At 39.9% G+C, this 18,715-nt stretch overlaps 1 protein-coding gene across 1 annotated transcript in view; it reads right to left on the reverse strand.

Annotated features, from left to right (window-relative positions):
- Positions 1 to 8,365: 8,365 nt before the first annotated feature.
- Positions 8,366 to 18,715, reverse strand: part of PNPLA2 (patatin like domain 2, triacylglycerol lipase) — a 57,265-nt gene continuing 46,915 nt past the window's right edge. The window contains exons 8-9 of the mRNA XM_081970261.1: positions 15,586 to 15,708; positions 8,366 to 14,053 (exon numbers count right to left, since the gene is read on the reverse strand). Coding sequence (XP_081826387.1) covers positions 13,789 to 14,053; positions 15,586 to 15,708 — 388 coding nt within the window. The 3' untranslated portion in view covers positions 8,366 to 13,788. The remainder of the gene's footprint in view (positions 14,054 to 15,585; positions 15,709 to 18,715) is intronic.

The following is an 18,715-nucleotide window of genomic DNA, read 5'->3' on the forward strand; positions in this document are numbered from 1 at the left end:
AGGGGCTCCCAATTGCCGGGCGGAGACACCGGGCTACTTCCGAAGAGGTGGAAATCTATGGAGGTTCTCAGTCATCCAGGTCACGGTTGTCCCAAAAGTGCTTTCTCGGGAGGCAGGTGGACGTTCTGTTTTTTTTCTTTGAAGATGTTTCGCTTCTCATCCAAAAAGCTTCTTCCGTTCTGATTGGATGAGATTGGTCTGTAATTTTCTACTAGGCTAGGGGTCTTCCTTTTTAAAGATAGGTATGACCATGGCTAAGTCAGGCCAGGAGCTGGTTCGGAAAGATACCTGATAGATTGTGCTTAGAGGTTCAGCTAAGGCAGAGGCAAGCTTTTTTAGGAAATAGGCACATAATCCATCAGGGCCGATAGATAGAGATGGCTTTAGGTTGCGTAGTGCCTATAATTTACATTCCTTATTTATACTCCTTGCAGATAGATAATTTGCATCCTTTTAGGGGGTCCTTTTAGAAGCAATTGGGAGGTTAATAGGGTCCTCAGAGTCACCTGAGTAGTGCAAATGGTTCCCGTAGTCTGCACGTTTTCTGGCAATCCATTCATACTCCCACACTATTGGAAGAGTAGTCATCCCAAAAGGCATAGCTAAAATCTATGGAGTTTCTCTGTAATCCACATCACGTTTGTCCCCAGGATATGGCTGTCCTCAACGAGACTCCAAAAGGATGCAGATGACCAGCTGTCTGCAAGGGATATAAATCCTTCCATTCCCCTACCATCCAGTCAGAGCTGAAGAAGTTTCTTGGATGAGAAGAAAAAGAAAAAACAAGTTGCCTCCTGAAAAAGCACTTTTGGAATTCCGAAGAGGTGGAAGGACAGAAGCACGACGGGTCAAAGGAGTGAGCTGGGTAAATGAATCCAGGGGCCTCCTGAGGAATGAAGAGCCCCCCATTATGTGGGTCCCCAAAATGAGATCAATCAGGTTGAAGCCAAAGGGTAGAGAGTAGTTATTTAACCTATTGCTTCCTGGGGCTTTCTAGATCCATAACCCCGAGAGGTCTTGCTTTTCCAAAGCCTTAGAAATCTTGGAGCCACAATCTCAACCCCTCTAATTTATGAAGCCGTGATTTGGAAACACGTTTCACAAATGCTGCAAGCCTTCAGCTGGCACAATGATATGTGAGTGATAACAAGCATTTTTTGCACTAGTGTCACATTGCTACTGTAGAGTCTGAGTTTCAGCACCTTTTCTTGTATATTGACGAGTCGGTGACTGTGTTTCCAATTGTCTTTGGTCTTACACTCTGCCGAATTAAAGCAGGGGTAGGGGACTTTCCTGGCTTCCACAGTCACAACTATTCACTTGTTTCAGAATGTATAACACAAGTATGTCAGTCGCGGCATTTGTGGGAGTGTCATCATATATGAATCACTTGCCCTTTACCTGTTCCCACGCATTGGTGTCCATGCAGTCATCTTCCATTTACCACAGGAAAATAAGTCACCATTCAGTGACTGTTCACTAATATTAATAAAAGTATAGAGGTTCATAAAGATATTCTAAAAGCCCCAAAGTCTAGAAAGATGTGGTTGTCCTCTAAAATCTTTGCTACTGATGCTAGGTTGTATTAATTAGGGCATAAAGGAGCAAGCTCTCGTTACGTGTCCCAGTTTCTGCCAACCTAGCAGTTTGAATGCACGTAAAAAATGCAAGTAGAAAAATAGGAACCACCTTTGGTGGGAAGGTAACAGCGTTCCGTGCGCCTTCGGCATTTAGTCATGCTGGTCACATGACCACGGAAACATCTTTGGACAGCGCTGGCTCTTCAGCTTTGAAATGGAGATGAGCACCGCTCCCTAGAGTCGGGAATGTCTAGCACATATGTGCAAGGAGAACCTTTACCTTTAAAGATATTCTAAAAGCCCCAAAGTCTAGAAAGATGTAGTTGTCCTCTAAAATCTTTGCTACTGATGCTTGGTTGTATTAATTAGCCAGAACTTAACTTTCTGTAAATAGGCAATAAGTAACATCTTTCAGAGCCCACCACGTTCTATTTGCAAGGCAAAGGAGGGGGCGGGTCCCATCATTTCAGTGTTGTGCTGTCACCTTGTTACCCCTTCTCCCTGTTGCTCCATTGTACTACTATTGCTTATGATACCATTCTACTGCTTTGCTATTTAGACTATGAAATTAACCGAGAAGACCCAATACTGTTGGCTGAGCAGCAGCCTAGCACTGTTACTTACTTAGGGTAGATTAGCTGCCTAGTGATATTGTAAATAGCTCCTAACGGAGATACCTGAAGAATGATAAAGATAGACTTCGAAAGGTATGCCCATCTCAGTTTGAAACGGTTAGGAAATACTATATGCCGCTGAGCCCAGCCACTCACTGATCTTCCCTTTTATGTAATAAAAGTGGAAACACTGCTAACACTGATACAGCTAAGACAATTCAGCAGGATCCTTTTGTCAGGATGAGGACAGCAACAATTTAGTATGCTACAAATTCCACTCCTTTGGAGCATCCATACAACATCACAATACACGTACAAAAGAATGGAGCTTGCATAGTGATGCTGCTTTTGTCGGTCTTATTCCTCCTACTCTGTGGATCCTGATGGCAGAACTTAAGACTGTCTTAAGAATGAGACATGAAGGTTAAGTTATATAGGGACATGGCATGATTGTATGATTAGTTACTGGTGGGAAAAGGCCTTAACACTGAAAAAGGCCAGCTTGTAGACTGTATGAAATAATAGTGGCTGATAGCAAGAGAATCAGCTTTGCAGTCTCCAGGCTTCCTACTTGGGATCTGTTCTTTAATCCAAGAGTTGCCTTTTTAAATTTTTATCTATTTTTGCCCCTTACCCAAATTTTCTTCCGAGCAATGGCAGAGCAAACCTGGTCATGTTTCTTAGATAAGCACCAACTTGCATCATCCTAAGTGTTTACACTGTCTTATCATTAGGTGGCCAAAGTATCTGAAGCTGAAGCCCAAATACTTTGGCTATCAACAAATGATAAGAGAGGACTCCTTGAAGGAGACCCTGGTGTTTGAGAAAGACTGAAGACAAAATGAGAAGAGGACCATGCAATAAACTTGAATTTGGGCAAACTCTAAGAGACAGTAGAGGACAAGGGGCCTGGCGTGCTATGGTCCATGGGGTTGTGAAGACTTGGACACACAACTGAACAACAACAACAATGAAGTTCTGCCAAGACCAAACTTTTTTCTCAAGTCAGTTTCTCCTCACTCTAGAGATGAAGAACCCCTGAAAATACAAGATGCCAAATGAAATAAAAGCAGAGGGCTCCAGAAGTTCATAAATTATTCTTTATCCCACAATTTCAATGTATCAAAAAGTGATTCACAACTCATCCTCATTAAAATAAACTTTAAACTAAACTCTTGAGATTGCACTTAATTGTGTATACCTCTCACCAAAAATTACAACTGGCAGATCTTAATTCTCTCCTCAAAAAATGATACTTCAAAATAGATTGGGGAATGATGTTGGCAAATTTTAAAGTCAAGAGAGCAAAGAAAAAGTTACTTCAAACTTGTAAAATACTATGTTCATAGTTGATATAAAGTGAGAACTCTATCAATTATGAAAGCTAACAATTATAAGAGCTGAATAAGCTTCTTGGATGAGAAGTGAAACGTCTTCAAAGAAAAAACAGAAAGTCCAGTTGCCTCTTGAAAAAGCACTTTTGGAACAACCATGACCTGGATGAATGAGAATTTCCATAGACATCTATCAATTATGGTTTATTCAGTGCCCCAAGAGCAGCAAGCCAGGGTTTTGTGCAATGTATGAATCCAATGTCAGACCTGCAAACCATCTTTTCTTTTCTTTTTTTTTTAAAAAAAGAATTTTATTGGTTTTTAAACATTTATAGGAAAAGATAAAAAAGGTACATAGAAAATTTTGGCAGCTCCCATGCTAGTGGTAGAAATCCCCCCAAATCTCACAACTTTTACAATGTTAAAAATAACGTATAAAAGATAAGCATAAACAGAATCTTGTTTTACATTATATCAACCATATGTTCAATCATCTCTTTCTTTGTCACTTTCTAGTATATCAACAATTACCATAGTATTTCAAATACATTTATTTTTGTGACCTGAGCCTTTTCAATATTGCTCCCTCCTCCCTGTCCCCAGATGGAGCCACACACACCCCCTCCTTCATATCTTGCACATTACTACCTTTTTCACCACCTCCCCTATTTTCGTCCTCTAGGAGAGAACTATGTTTTTTAATGAAGGCTTCTGCCTCCTCCACTGTATTAATTCTAATTCTATTTCCCTCCCAAAAAATCAACATTCCCTCGGGCAATAACCATCTAAACCAAACTCCTTTATTGTATAATTTCTTTGATAAGGAGGAATACTTCCTCCCTTTTCCCCTTATTTTTTTCGGAATTTGCTTAAGAATGGTAATTTCTTTATCTTTATATTTTAATGGTCCCTCCCTTTGGGCCCCTAGCACCTCATCCCTCATAGTCCTCCTAAGAAACTTAACATGCACCTCTCTTGGAACATTGTGTGTTCTAGTATATGCTGAATTAATCCTGTAAACCAGATCCATATCCCACCACAACTGTTCTTTATTTCTCTTAATATATTCTGCTAAAATTGTACTCATAATATCCTTAAGATCTTCATTTTCTGTCTCTGGTAAGTTCTGGAATCTGAGAAAAAAGGACATTCTTTCAAGTTCTATTTTTTGCCATAAAATTTTCCAGTTCTAAATTTCCCTTCCGGACTGCCTTAACCTCCTCCCCCAATCCAGCTGCCCCCTCCTCCAACACCCCAATTCTTTGTTTGTTTTCTGTTATATGATGTTGTACACCTCTGAGTTCATCTTTGAGATCTGTCACCTCTTTTTTCAACTCATTTTGACCCCTCATAATTTCCTGAAACATTTGGTTAACAGATAGTTCTTTTGAGCTCTCTCCAGTCCCTTCTTGTTGTAACAATGAAGTAATTTTCGTCTGCTGCATGCTTGGACTGGAGGTGGCAGAAGCAGGAGCCAAGAATGACTTGCCCATTGATGGTTTTTTGGGCCCCATTTATCTGCGTTCAGGGATGATAAGTCTTTTACAAAGAAAATGGTGTCAGAGGAGTGTGCAGCTGTGCTGGTCCAAGGCGGCAGGCAAATCCAAAAGTGAAAAGTTAGTTCTCCTTCACAGTTCCAAGGCACAAAGGTACACCAGAAAGAGGAAAAGTCAAATAGTCAAAATTAATCAGGAAGCCCACATAACAGGAGAGGTCCAGAGCACCTTCAGAGGGGGTATTAAGACAATTACCAGAGATTTTTTTTTCCAAAGGTAGTTTCAAAAGGCAGGCTTCATTTATAAGTACAAAGATGAAGATGGAGGGGCACCATCTTGGCTCCTCCTTTCGCAGGGAGAAGAACAAGGAGTTCCATAAAGTTTTTTCCTTTTACGAAAACAGCTCAGCAATCACCTCTTGCAGCTGTGATATCAATCTTTCTCACAGTTAGTACAAGTGGCAGGTCAGCCTTTATTCTCTCTCCATTCCGATATAGAGAGAGATAGTTCAAATGCCGCTTTGTCCAAGGGGGGGGGGGGTAAAGAGAAAGAAACACCCCCCTCTAATCTTCCAGTTTCAAATGGATTGAACAAAAACTTACAATAGTCTGCTGCTTATCTGTTAACGATGATTAAGGAGGTTAGGGCAGATCTCTCGCCACCGGCACTTCAGCCGCTCTTCTTTCGCTTAACTCTTTCCTCCTGGAGCCCATTCGGTGAAAGGGCAGACAGCCAGCAGCTGTTTCATGCCCCCCCCTCCGCTCCCTGGCTCCTGGGGCGAGGCTGGAAACACCCTTGCCGGCTGCCGCCAGTTCAGGGGGATTCCAGCAAGCCACCCTGCGGCAGGAGACCCCTCCAGGACCCCCTGTGCTCCTGAAAGGAGCCCATCGGGGAGATGAGCAGTGGACAACACGTCCGTCACCTACAGGAACCGGAAGTGATCTCTCCAAACCATCTTTTCTTTTGAGGTTTCAGACCTGCCACATTTTCTACTGTGGGAAAATGGGAGGGGGGATTATACGGAGTTGGGTGATGTGTAGCTATAACAACATTCTTCTTAGAAAGTCAAGGTCACTTTTGTCTCTGCACCTGGCCAGATGTGGATGGGAGGAATCTGTCTTCGTGGCAGTGAAAGATTGGACCATGTGATGAACTTGTGGGTGTTGGGACAGTTGAACTTTCAACTAGGTGGCAAAACCTGGAAGCTTTCAGATTCCGATTTTCTCAGATGTGTCAACATGACATCTCTAATAAAGTGGAACTTTGAGGAAACACAAGGCTTGGAGTTTTATTTCATTGGGGGTGTTTTTTGGAACCCTCACATCCAGTTTATATGCAAATTGGTTTTGCTGATACTGTTTTCTTTCTTCTGTAGATGAAAACATGTATTTTGCTTTGAATGAGTTTCTGGACTCATCCTGGACTTTTAGTGAGTTCCTGGAATCAGAATTTTATTCTTCAGCAACCGAAGTCAGGCTAATGCAAGACCTCATTTACTTTAGATATATACATATGCTGCTTTTTCTTTAAAAAAAATCCATATACCATTGTCTGTTTTTCATAGCTCAGTCACACATTTAAATTCCTTATATTGAGTCTGATTATCAGTCAAGTGGTCATGGCTTTCTAACCTTTCAACATTAAATCAACAAGTATTTGCTAATTCTATCAAGAAATGGTGTTGGAAATTAAGTATGGATGTGTTGCATAGCCACTATAAGCACTTCACATCTACTCTAGCTTGCCACTCATCCCTTCTTAGATTGGAAAAGTCTAGCAATGAAAAGGGGTTAGATCCATACCTCAGATTAACAGAGTTGGAAGGGATCTTGTAGGTCATCTAGTCCATCCCTCCACCCAAACAGGAGACCTCACACGATTTCTGACAAATGGCAGTCCAATCTCTTCTTGAAAGCCTCCAGTAATGAAGCTCCCACATCTGAAGGCAAGCTGTTCCATTGGTTGATTATTCTGTCAGAAATTTCTCCTTATTTCCTAGGTTGAATCTCTCCTTGATCAGTTTCCATCCATTATTCCTTGTCTGGCCTTCAGGTGCCTTGGAATATGGCATGACCCCTTCCTCTCTGTGGCAGTCCCTCAAATATTGGAACACTGCTATCAGGTCTCCCCTGGTCACTAGACTAGCATGCCCAATTCCTGTAACCGTTCTTCATTTTAATAATACAATACAATAGTAGAGTTGGAAGGGACCTTGGAGGTCTTCTAGTCCAACCCCCTGCCTAGGCAGGAAACCCTATACCGTTTCAGACGGATGGCTATCCAACATCTTCTTAAAGACTTCCAGTGTTGGGGCATTCACAACTTCTGGAGGCAAGCTGTTCCACTGATTGTTCTGTCAGGAAATTTCTCCTCAATTCTAAGTTGCTTCTCTCCTTGATTAGTTTTCACCCATTGCTTCTTGTTCTATCCTCAGGTGCCTTGGAGAATAGTTTGATTCCCTCTTCTTTGTGGCAACCCCTGAGATATTGGAACAATGCTGTCATGTCTCCCCTAGTCCTTCTTTCTCTTAAGCTAAACATACCCAGTTCCTGCAACCCATTTCTTTTAGTCTCCAGTCCTCTAGTCATCCTGGTTGCTCTTCTCTGAACTTTTTCTAGAGTCTCAAAATCTTTTTTATAGTGTGGTGGCCAAAACTGGATGCAGTATTCTAGGTTTAGTCTTACTAAAGCTTTATAGAGTGGTATTAGTACCTCACTCGATCTTGATTTTCTCTCTCTTAATGCAATTTAGGATTTCATTGGGTTTTTTTGTCTGCCGCCACACGCTACTGGCTCATATTTAACTGGTTGTCCACCAAGACTCCAAGATCCCTCTCAGTTACTGTTATTGAGCCTGTTTTCACCCAGTCTATACGTGTACTTTTGGATTTTCTTGCCTAAGTGTGAAACTACTTTTCTCTACAATGAATTTTATTTTGTTAGATAGGGCCCAGTGTTCAAGTCTATCAAGATCTATCTAGATCTTGAGTCTATCATCCAGGGTGTGTTATTCCTGCCAGTTTAGTATTATCCGCAACCTCAGTTAGGTGGAATTCATTTGTTATTTGATCTTCATTGCTAATGCAAATTTAGGAATAACAAGGCAATAGTGATGTGATGAAGAATACAGTGAAGCTGAGTAACACCTGTGACTGTAAGGCCTAATGGGTGACTGTGTAGCAACAGCAACTGTCAGCATAGTGTAGGACTGCAGATCACAGAAGGCATCTTGGATCCATCTGGTTTCCCTCTTGCCAACTGGATCAAAAATACCTGATTTTCAGAAAGTATCAACTGACTGTGGCTACACAAAGCATGAATAAATGCAAATCCACATTTCAGTTCAATAAGTTTAGAAAGTGTTTTATTAGAGATACATTTTAAAAGAATAAATAGCACATTTCCAGAAAACACATAGAAGAAAGGAACTGAGGGCATGGATTATGCAAAGGAAGAAGAAAATTAACTCAATAATGACTATTATAATGCTTGATTAGTTTTCCTCATTGTGTTTATTGCTTTCCTAATGCTACTAAATAATACAGGTCTTTATTTTAGTTGCAAGTGCTAAAAATGAGCTATTGCAATTTGACCAACAGCAAACAGATCATGATCATTTCCCACTCCCCAAAATACAATTGAGTTCTCATGTTGAATTTTCTTTTTTCTTACAGAGTGCATTTTTTTGCAAAGAGATTTTTTATTTGGCATGTTGGATTTACTATGGCCTAATATCAGGGCAAAGTAAATCAGTTGCTTCTCACAATGATTAGTTCAGCCTTAGTAGTGTCAACAACTTAACAACTATTCGAGAATTCAAGAAGGCTGGTCAGAATGAGAACAGCAGCGGAATCCAGATAGTCCTCGACGTACAATCATTCATTTAGTAACTCTTTTGAGATTTCAATGGCACTGAAAAAAAGTGACTTATGACTGATGCTTGCACTTACCACCATTGCAGGATTCCCATGGTTACATGATCAAAATATGGCTGCTTGGCAACCAGCATGTATTTAGGACAATGGCAGCATCCTTGGATCATGTAATCATCATTTGTGACTTTCCCAACTGGCTTCCAACCAGTAAAGTCAATGGGGGAAGCTACATTTTTTAAAATGAATCCGTGATTCACTTACTGATTAAGGTGACTCAAAATGGTCATGAAACTGGGCGTGATTTGCTTAACAATCATGACACTTACTAATAGAAATTCTGGTCCCAAATATGGTTTATAAGTTGAGGACTACGATAGGTACCCATAAAGATGACAACAGCAGCAAGCTGTAAATTTTTTTGGCTTTCTTTAAAAAAAGGCACTGTGGAATCTTAAACAGGGCAACTTGAGCAAGTCAAGCTTCTCTTTCATCAGCTTCTGATGTAATCAAATGCTGCTTTCCACTTGACCAAATTTCTATCTGCCAAGTCAAACAAGGTGATGTAAGTTGTTATCTGTTTTTGTTCAAAAGTTTCAAATCTGATATACCAATTTTCTTTTCTTCTTTTTTTAAAAGAAATTAAGGAGCTGGGACTGGTTGGCTTTTACCCCGTGGATACTTTGTTGGCTCTAGCTTCTGTTTTCTTTTTATTATGAACTAAAATCAGCTGGGAGCATTGCTTACACTACTTTCAAGTTTGAGAATTAAAAGAAAATGTCTGTGTTTTTGCTGTGAAACTCCAGTACATATTGCAATACCGGTTTTTGGCGCCAACATTTGAACTTACACTTTTAACCTTAGCGTATAAAATTAACAATTTTTATATTTTGTTTTATAAAACCAACTATTTTTAAAATGCTGATTATGTTCAAGAAGGTAAGATAGTTGGTTAAAAAGAGGGCTGTCTAAATTACAGCGCAGTGTATGAGCAACAAATAGAATCCCAGCATTACAACAGCTGCATTTTGAAGCAGCAAAATAGCAGCTTACAATTTTTTTTAAAAAAAAAATACTATATAATTGTGCAATACATTTCAAAATAGAATACAGTGTTGAATAACTTAGTGGTTAAAGACATGCGAACACTGGCACATTTTCATCTAAAGGACAACAAATGACATTCAAATTATAGTTGTAAGGTGGAAAAACTCTGGTGCCTACTAGAATTCAAAAGCAAAATCATGCTTTTCCAGCTATTTCACGATACAAGAACATTTTCCTCCAACAGAGGCTACCTTGCAGAATAAGCAGACAATTGTGTACTTAACAAGAAAAAGTATCTAGATCAGGGGTGTCAAACTCACATCGTCACGGTGGCATCACATGACATATTGGGACTTTTCCCTTCACTAAACCGGCCATGGACATGGCCAGTGCGTGACGCATCCGGATCGCGGGCCAAAAGTTTGACTGCCCTGATCTAGGCACTGTTGCATTTTATGTGGGAAAGCTGAAGTGATCTGATACCTATAGAACTTATTTGGGTTAAGATTAGAGGAAGATTCTTTCCTCTAAAGAGTGTTATAAAGGATCTTTTGCTCAGAGCTTTTCTCTTAAGAGCCATTGCTACTAAAAGAAACACTTCAATTTTGCATATCTCCTATCTTCATTTATTTTATACCCTACTTGTAATTAAATATGGGAGAGCAGGCATGAATCTTTGTATGCGACAGTTCAGTACAATGCAATTTTAACAGCATTTCTTCCTCCCAAAAAAAATGTCTACCTTTGCTCAGCCTCTTCATTTTAATATTAGTGAAGAGAGACGGGTCCTTTCTTTTCAGCTGCACTAAGAGTTGGTGGCTGCTGTATTTACTTATCCAAACATAGTAAGGTGGGAGAAATTGTGAAAATTCAGTAGTGAATTCCAGATCAGGAACTGGATTCTGTGGAAGTGCTTTGAATGATTTGCAATTTGCTACTGCTGATTACATTAAAGGAAATATTAGCAGATAAAACACCCTACGTTTTTATGTAACGTATAGGAGAGGCACTGTTCATTGCCAAACTTGTGACTACTCCCATCCTGCTTGGTTGCAAATATTCATTCTTCATAGCTCCACTTCTCCCAGAGATGTGTAAAAGGAAATACTGGTGCAGAGATTCAAAACAGGCCCTTGTGCCAAATGAGTAGACAGCAAAGGAATTTTTTTCTGGCAATGAGCCTATTTTTATAAAATCATTTCATTCCCAACTGATTTTTAATATTTGCGCTAGAAATTTTTACAAGTGAAGGCATTGCTAGAAATGACATTTAACTCCTTGTATTTTGCTCCCAGATTCTTTTCCTGGAGCAATACTTTTATCATGGTTTCAGTAATAATTATTTTTCAAGGAAAAAAAAGCAAGTGTATCATAGGCTTTGCTAATATAGAACCACTTATTGCTCATAATACTTAAAGTTAGTAGTCTGTTGTAGTCTACTAAGAGAACAAATACACTATATAATAAAGCATTTTTATTCAGATTTATCCCTTTTGCTCTCTTGTAGCATTTAAAATTCTATTATTATTAACTTATTTCTAAGCAATTGTTATGTCTCCCTCTCTGTCCATCCATTGTGTTATCTTTGGAATTTAACAGATAGTTCTGTACTAGGAGAAAAACAGAAATGTCATTAAAGTGCAAAGAAAACCAATCTTTTTTTATCCAAAAGCAATATACCCAAACTTTTTTTTCCTGCAGTTATGATACAAAATCATAACAAGCACTCTACATATAGTCTCACGCAGTGACTAGAAATGTGCCTATATCGCTATATGAGTGCAGCTCCCGCTTTCTGCCATCATAATGAATATTTGCCAAGCTATATATACAGTAGCAGGAAGAAAACAACATCAGCGAGTGATGAGATCTAGTATGGTGCTGGTGATAATTAATGATAGACACAAGATAGTTGGTATGTGGCTGTGAGAAATTAACCGGGTGCTTCATCTTGCGCATATATGGCAATAGGTAACTGCTGTAAAGAAGGCTTATGAGAGAAATGTATAATGTATACCAGATATGCTACTTGGGCTATGTGTGAAGGGAAAAATACTTCTATGTTAACCTACCAACGTTTTTTTTTTCACAGCAATTGAAAGAACTAGCTCCACTGGCTTACAATGAAAAGATTGAAATAAGACTATACATTCAATTTTGTTCATCAGAGAGCCAGTTTGGTCTGGTGCAGTGATGGTGAATTTGCACCAAATGCCCAAAATGGAGTGCTGGATACCTGAAGACCAGCTAGCTGGTGTGCATGCGTGCGCCGGCCACCTGGTCTTCAGGTTTCCGACGCTCTGGTGCGCACGAAGACCAGATGGCCGGTGCGCACACAGAGCAGCAGGCGACTGCGCATGTGCCCAGAGAGAGGGCTCTGCGTACCACCTCTGGCACCCGTGCCATAGGTTCGCCATCACAGGTCTAGTGGTTAAGGCACCAATCTATAAACCAACCAGGGATTGTGATTTTTAATCCTACTTCAGGCATGAAAGCCAACTAGATGACTTTGGGATAGTCACTCCCAGCACACAACATTAGGCTCAGGTGACAAACCAGTCAATCAATTCCTATAATCTGAGAAAAAGTGAACCCTGCACTAGTGGGGGGAAAGTGCTCAGAAGTAAAAAGAACAAAGCAATTTTGTTTAGCTGACTTACAAGCCAACCCTGTTCCTCCTCTTTATGCGATACCATCACATTCAATACCTGCAAAACTATTACTTTCTTTCAGGCCTTCAACTTCAGACCCTGCTTATTTCCATCTCAGTGCAAGACAATTAATTTCCACAATTCTGCTGAGCAATCAACAACGTTCCAAAGGGGCCACATTCACCACTGACACCCCAAATGATGTGGATCCCACAAGCCAACTGAAATCCATTTGGATCAGAATACATTTTGGCTTCTGGATTTTAAGAGCTTCACATTCCTTTGCAGCTAGAATCAAAATCCCTTTCCTCCTTTCTCAAATGGCCAACTGATCCAGTCAGTCACAAACTGTTTCAAAACATACAACTTAGCTGTTGCTTCCATCTATCCTTCTTAACATTCTTCTGCAACTGTACAAGTTAAGATTTAAGCTAATTAAAATTACTGGGAAGCAGGGGAAAAATATTGCACCCAAATGAGATGGGACTTAAGTACATATTTCAAGACTTCTAATTCCCCACCCCCACCCCGGCCATCTCTCTAGAATAGAAGGACCTAGAAGACGGTAGACCATGAATCCAGGTAGTGTAAATGTTAGCTGCATTCCTTACTTATATATAACAAATGTACAAGAAAAAAGTACAGGAATTATAAGGTGTCTCTACTTAAAGTAGAAAATTTAGGACTGCATTTGGTTTAAGAGCTGTTTTGGTAGCTCTTGCTGGCTTTTCTTTTACTGCATTGTAACCCAGAGAAGGATGACCCCAAAGGACTCGAGTCTTTAAGAACAAAAGCATGTTGTAATATTGATTTAAAGCAAAGTGGATTAAAAACAGAAGCTAGAGTCCTGAGGATGTCCCCAGTCTTCTTATTATAATAAACAGTCCAAGAGGTGCCCTGCATGAAATTCTTTTCAGTTCAGCCCAAGCATCAACTATTTCTGTTGTAGTTGTGAAGTTATTTATACCACTGTCTCCCAGAAAATATGCAACACCCAACACATTTTGGTGGGTGTTTCCCTTGTGCCAGTCCCCTGCTTAGTTATGGCACAATTGCCTATTTTGTTATCAATACCCTGTCTGAATTGTGAGGGGAGGAGAAATCCCCCTGTGATTGTTAAAGAGTTCCATTAGGAAACTGCCGAATGCAGCCACTCTCCACCCTCTTTTCCCCCAACCAGATTCTGACGGTTATATTAAAAGAGCTGAAGGCTCTCTTCCGTGCAGCTTGCTGGTGGATGTCTCATCTGCAGCCCTTCTGATGGGAAGATGGAGGCCTGCAGGTCCACATTGATGCAGAACAGCCCTAGCATCAGCTGGCGCTGGTATTCTTCCCATTTTGTCATAACGTCTGTTAGCGAGAGACTGTTCCTGAGCCATTTTGGCAATGCTTCCCCATAAGCCGTGCCCAAAGGGATAGGTAAACTCTGTGTTTTTCGGAGTTCAAGATGGTAGTATAGCCTAAGAGAGAAAGAGAGAGAGAGAGAGAAAGAGAGAGAGAATTAAACTTTGCCAAGGCTATTTTGGTAAATATTATTTAACATATTTTGGTTTCCAATGTTGATAATATAAATAAAAAAATGGAAGGGCAATGGAGGAGGAGAAAGAAAGAGAGAAAGATGCAGTACACATCCCATTGAAATTGTCCCTTTGCATCATGCAGTGACACAAAGAAGTCAGCAAGATGCAGAGAGATGGAATTGAGCAGCAGAATATTTTTCCCTGAGGATCTCACTATTGACACCCTCTGGCTATTCTGGTCCTGTTTTCTTGGCCCATTAGGAGAAAATGCGACTTGAGCTGCATTACCTTTAAAGGGAGGCTCTGTCCACCCGCTCTGACGTAATGTGCGAGCACTGCGCATGTGCAGAAGGCGGTGCGCATGAGAAGACGAGCACGCACTGACATTTGCGAACCGGTAGGGAAGGTTCAAGAATCCCACCTCTGTTGGGAGCTCTTTCAATATTCCTATAGTGACAATCTTTTGAACAATCTGCTTAAAATTGTTGCTTCAGTTTGTTTCAATCAAAAATGTTTCTCGAAATATAAACCTTTGGCTCGCCCTTTATAACTGTAGACTTGTAAACCATCGTTACATCTTATATAACATTTAAGGACCTTACTTATTTTGCACTTTACCAATTTAATTCAGACACAAAAGTGGATTTTGTTAACCTGGTTTTGAAATGGACTGTAACTAGGTATCTTGCATTTTACAATACAATACAATAGCAGAGTTGGAAGGGACCTTGGAGGTCTTCTAGTCCAAACCCCTGCCTAGGCAGGAAACCCTATACTGTTTCAGACAAATGGCTATCCAGCATCTTCTTAAAGACATCCAGTGTTACATTTTATTTCTGTATTTTTATTTATTAGAACATTTCTATTATGGCAGCTATCTTAAGGGTTTTAAGACAAGTTAAAATCCATAAATCCACAGGCTTGAAACAATAACACAAAATAAAAATAAGCAATACGTTCAATATTAAAGCAGCAACAACTATACCACAAAAAGATAATCACAGGCACATAGGCTGTGGTTTTTAAAGCACTTGGCATTTAGAGAAAGGGCAATTCAAGGCTGGAGTGCCATGATAGAGACCAGAGACAGGACTGTCAAACTCCTGGCCCACGGGCTACGGTGGCACCGTGAGTTTGACGCCCCTGCCATAGAGATTATAGAAACACAGCTATACACAAAATTATTCTGACTGGGGTATATGTTTGTTTTTATTTGCTCATTATACTTACTTGGGTTCATATATCATTCCAGCCCAGCAGACTCTGGCTTTAAGAACAAAGCAAACAAACGTGACATCTTAATCATGCAAACTTGGAACAGAATCCAAAGGCACTAATTTCGAAGCATGGGCAAATCCAATTGCAAAATCTCCCAATTTAAGAATGTTACGGCATTAGTGATATAAAAACGTTGTATTGTGCCTCACAACTCAGTATCTTCAGAAATGCAAGATAAGAAATAACAATCCTACCTGGCTGAAAGGTGACTTCCTAGCTTCTTCTTGGCTTTTCTCATGAAATAATGACAGACTTTCCGTGTCTGTTCTTTCATCCACCTGATGTCCTCTGGAACATCTGGCAGCCATTCAAGCATCCTAAATATGGCAGGTGCAATGCACAAGTATCAATTGAAAAAAAACGTGTTCCAATATTGTAAACATGCTCAAGTATAGTATCTGCAGGTTCAAGCACTTTACTGAAATTTTTAACAAATCATCCCAGGATTGAGCCGCGGTGGTGTAGTGGTTAGAATGCAGTACTGCAGGCCACTTATGCTGACTATCCGACGCCTGCAATTTGGCAGTTCAAATCTCACCAGGCTCAAGGTTGACTCAGCCTTCCATCCTTCCGAGGTGGATAAAATGAGGACCCAAACTGCTGGGGGCAATATGCTGACTCTGTAAACCACTTAGAGTGGCTGCAAAGCACTGTAAAGTGGCATATAAGTCTAAATGCTATTGCTATTGCCATATGTATCAACAGGAAGCGCATACATAAAACCTACTGTGCTAGAAAAGACAAAAGATCTATCTAGTCCAGCATCCACAGAGATCAACACACAGAACACCATAGGAACATATTCCCCAATAACTGCTATTCAAAATGACTCTAACATTAGGCAGAATATATAACTAATTAATGTCCCCTGAAAATCATGGGTGCAGGTTATAGTGATGCACAAAGCTGTGACGACGAGCAATCCCAAAGTAATACGTTAACGCTTAAAATAGCACATGCGAATTAAAACTTGCAACCTTTTGATTAAGCATCTAAAACAGTGCTAGCATGAGAACTGGTCCCCAGAAATGGAAAGGTATAGAAGCTACTTTCTCATAGCATTCTCCCCATGTAACTGCAAAGTTAGTCAGGTTAGCCATCAAGTCAGTCAACTCTAGGTAAACTCAAGAACTTTGTGACATCTTTCCAAGAACAATTTGTAGCTATTTCCAGATCTGTTCTGTAATTTTGAACTCACCGTTAATTATCCCATTGTCTTCCCCTTTCTTCTAAAAGCCGTACGCAACAATGAATACTATCTGCCAGATCAAGAGACTGGACACTCTTGGGGTATATTGTACAGGCTATCTCAATGCATGCCAGATGTCCTTTCAATGAAAAAAACAGCCTGTGATGGCTATTATTATCCTGATTTTTATAAAGTAGCAAGGATGATCCAACCCATAGTCCTCTTTAGCATAATCCTGCCTTTGAAAACAAGCAGGCATTGGTTTCAGAAAGCCAAACAGCATCCTGGGACTTGCAAGCTTGAAGGCCACTTGTTGGCAATCACTTCAAGCGTCCTTCTAATCTTCCCATTGCAAGTGTCAGTGCAACTGCCTCCCCTATTGGTAGGAAATACCATCCACCCCCACATATGAATATATTAGGATGCATAAGGCACTTAGGACGGACTACCTTAACTGGCCTTTGCATCTGAAAAGTCCTAGAGTAACAACACCTTTTCTGGACAAGAAATGATCCAACCACAGCAAAGGATTTGGAGTAATGACCTCCAGCAATGGGGCATGTACTAATTGCTCTGAGGCAAAAATAAAGTCAAGCACATGTCTCTGTGAGCATCAGAATAGAGACTATCTGGATGAAACTTCAGCTGTCACAGAGGCTACTAAGCCTTCCCAGAATTCTACAATATTGTGATGTCCATGTTGCTTGGAAAAGTTGAAGAAGAAAAAAGGAGGGTGACCAGAAACAAGGTGGATAAATATGATTACAAAATCACTAAATATACACTGAGAAATCAACAAGGTCAAGCTGAAGGCAGACAATTCTGAGGAATCTATCCATGTGGTTCTTACAGTTAATACAATTGATGGCATTTAATCAATCAGATAGAACCATAAAATTATCATCAATATTTGAATACATTTTGGATTATTCTAAAGGCTATAGTGTTTTATAATCAATTAAAGAGCATCTCTAAGATTTGCAAAAACAGTGGAATAAAGAATTGGATTATTCCATGTTAACAAATTGATGGTTAAGTCTTAAAATATTATATATTATGACCCTTGATAACATGGTGTTACAAAGTTCAATATGGATTAAAGAAGTGATTGTATTTTTAATTATATATACAAAACTTAGAATGTATCATGAAATTAAAAAAATATTACTTGTCAAGTGGGGATCAGCAAATCAAGCTATTCTTCAATGTTGGCAAGAAAGTGTGATCCAAAGTTTAAAATCTAGGATTGCCATTATGTGTTTGCTGTCTGATTATGACTTAGTTCTCTTTGATGTCATAGAAAGACCGATCAATATTATTCCACGTGGCCAAGGTTTAATGAGGTGTTTAAAAGTAGGCTGAATCATTTCCTATCTATGCTACTGTTCTTTTCCTTGTATCCTTTCTATTTGTTCCCCCTCCTTTTTCTCCAATACTAAAACACTACAAAAAGATGTATAGCATTAAACAAAGAAGTGAAATCATAGGAAAAATAGCAAATAGTCAGCTTTGTTGCCTTTCTGCATTGAAAGGCAAATCAAAACCCTTTTACAGAACTTTTGACACAAGAGCTAGATCACAGGTGTCAAACTTGATCACGTCACATGACTTTTTTGCCTTTGCGGAATCAGGGTGGGAGTGGCCTGCGCGTGATGCATCCGGCCATCAGTTTGACACCCTTGAGCTAGATGCTCCTTTAATTGCTTGTTAATCTTTGTTTTGTAGTTGTGCTTTGGTTGTTAAATGAGAAAGCCGTGAAAGAGAAGATATTCAGATGCCAAGATATGCAGAATGATGCAAGCAATGGTTTTTCCTGTGACATGCTATAGAAATAAAAATTGGCTAGAGCTGGGGACAAACTGTCCTAGAGAAAAATTGTCTATGTTGTCACTATGGGTCAACACCGACATGATGGCAGGTAATCAAATTAAATACTCATTTTGCAGCCTAGTAAATATGATTCTGCCTTGCAGTGAGATAAACACTGCCCCACAAAGTTACATTTTAAATTGAACATTTACACACACATTTTAATTTACTGGCAGGAAAGGAAAGCCTAAGGAAGTGATGGCAAACCTATGGCACGCGTGCCACAGGTGGCACGCGGAGCCATTATCAGGGCATGCGAGGCGCTG

Source organism: Natrix helvetica (assembly GCF_964273705.1).
Source record: "Natrix helvetica genome assembly, chromosome: 1".
Classification (NCBI taxonomy): Eukaryota; Metazoa; Chordata; class Lepidosauria; order Squamata; family Natricidae; genus Natrix; species Natrix helvetica.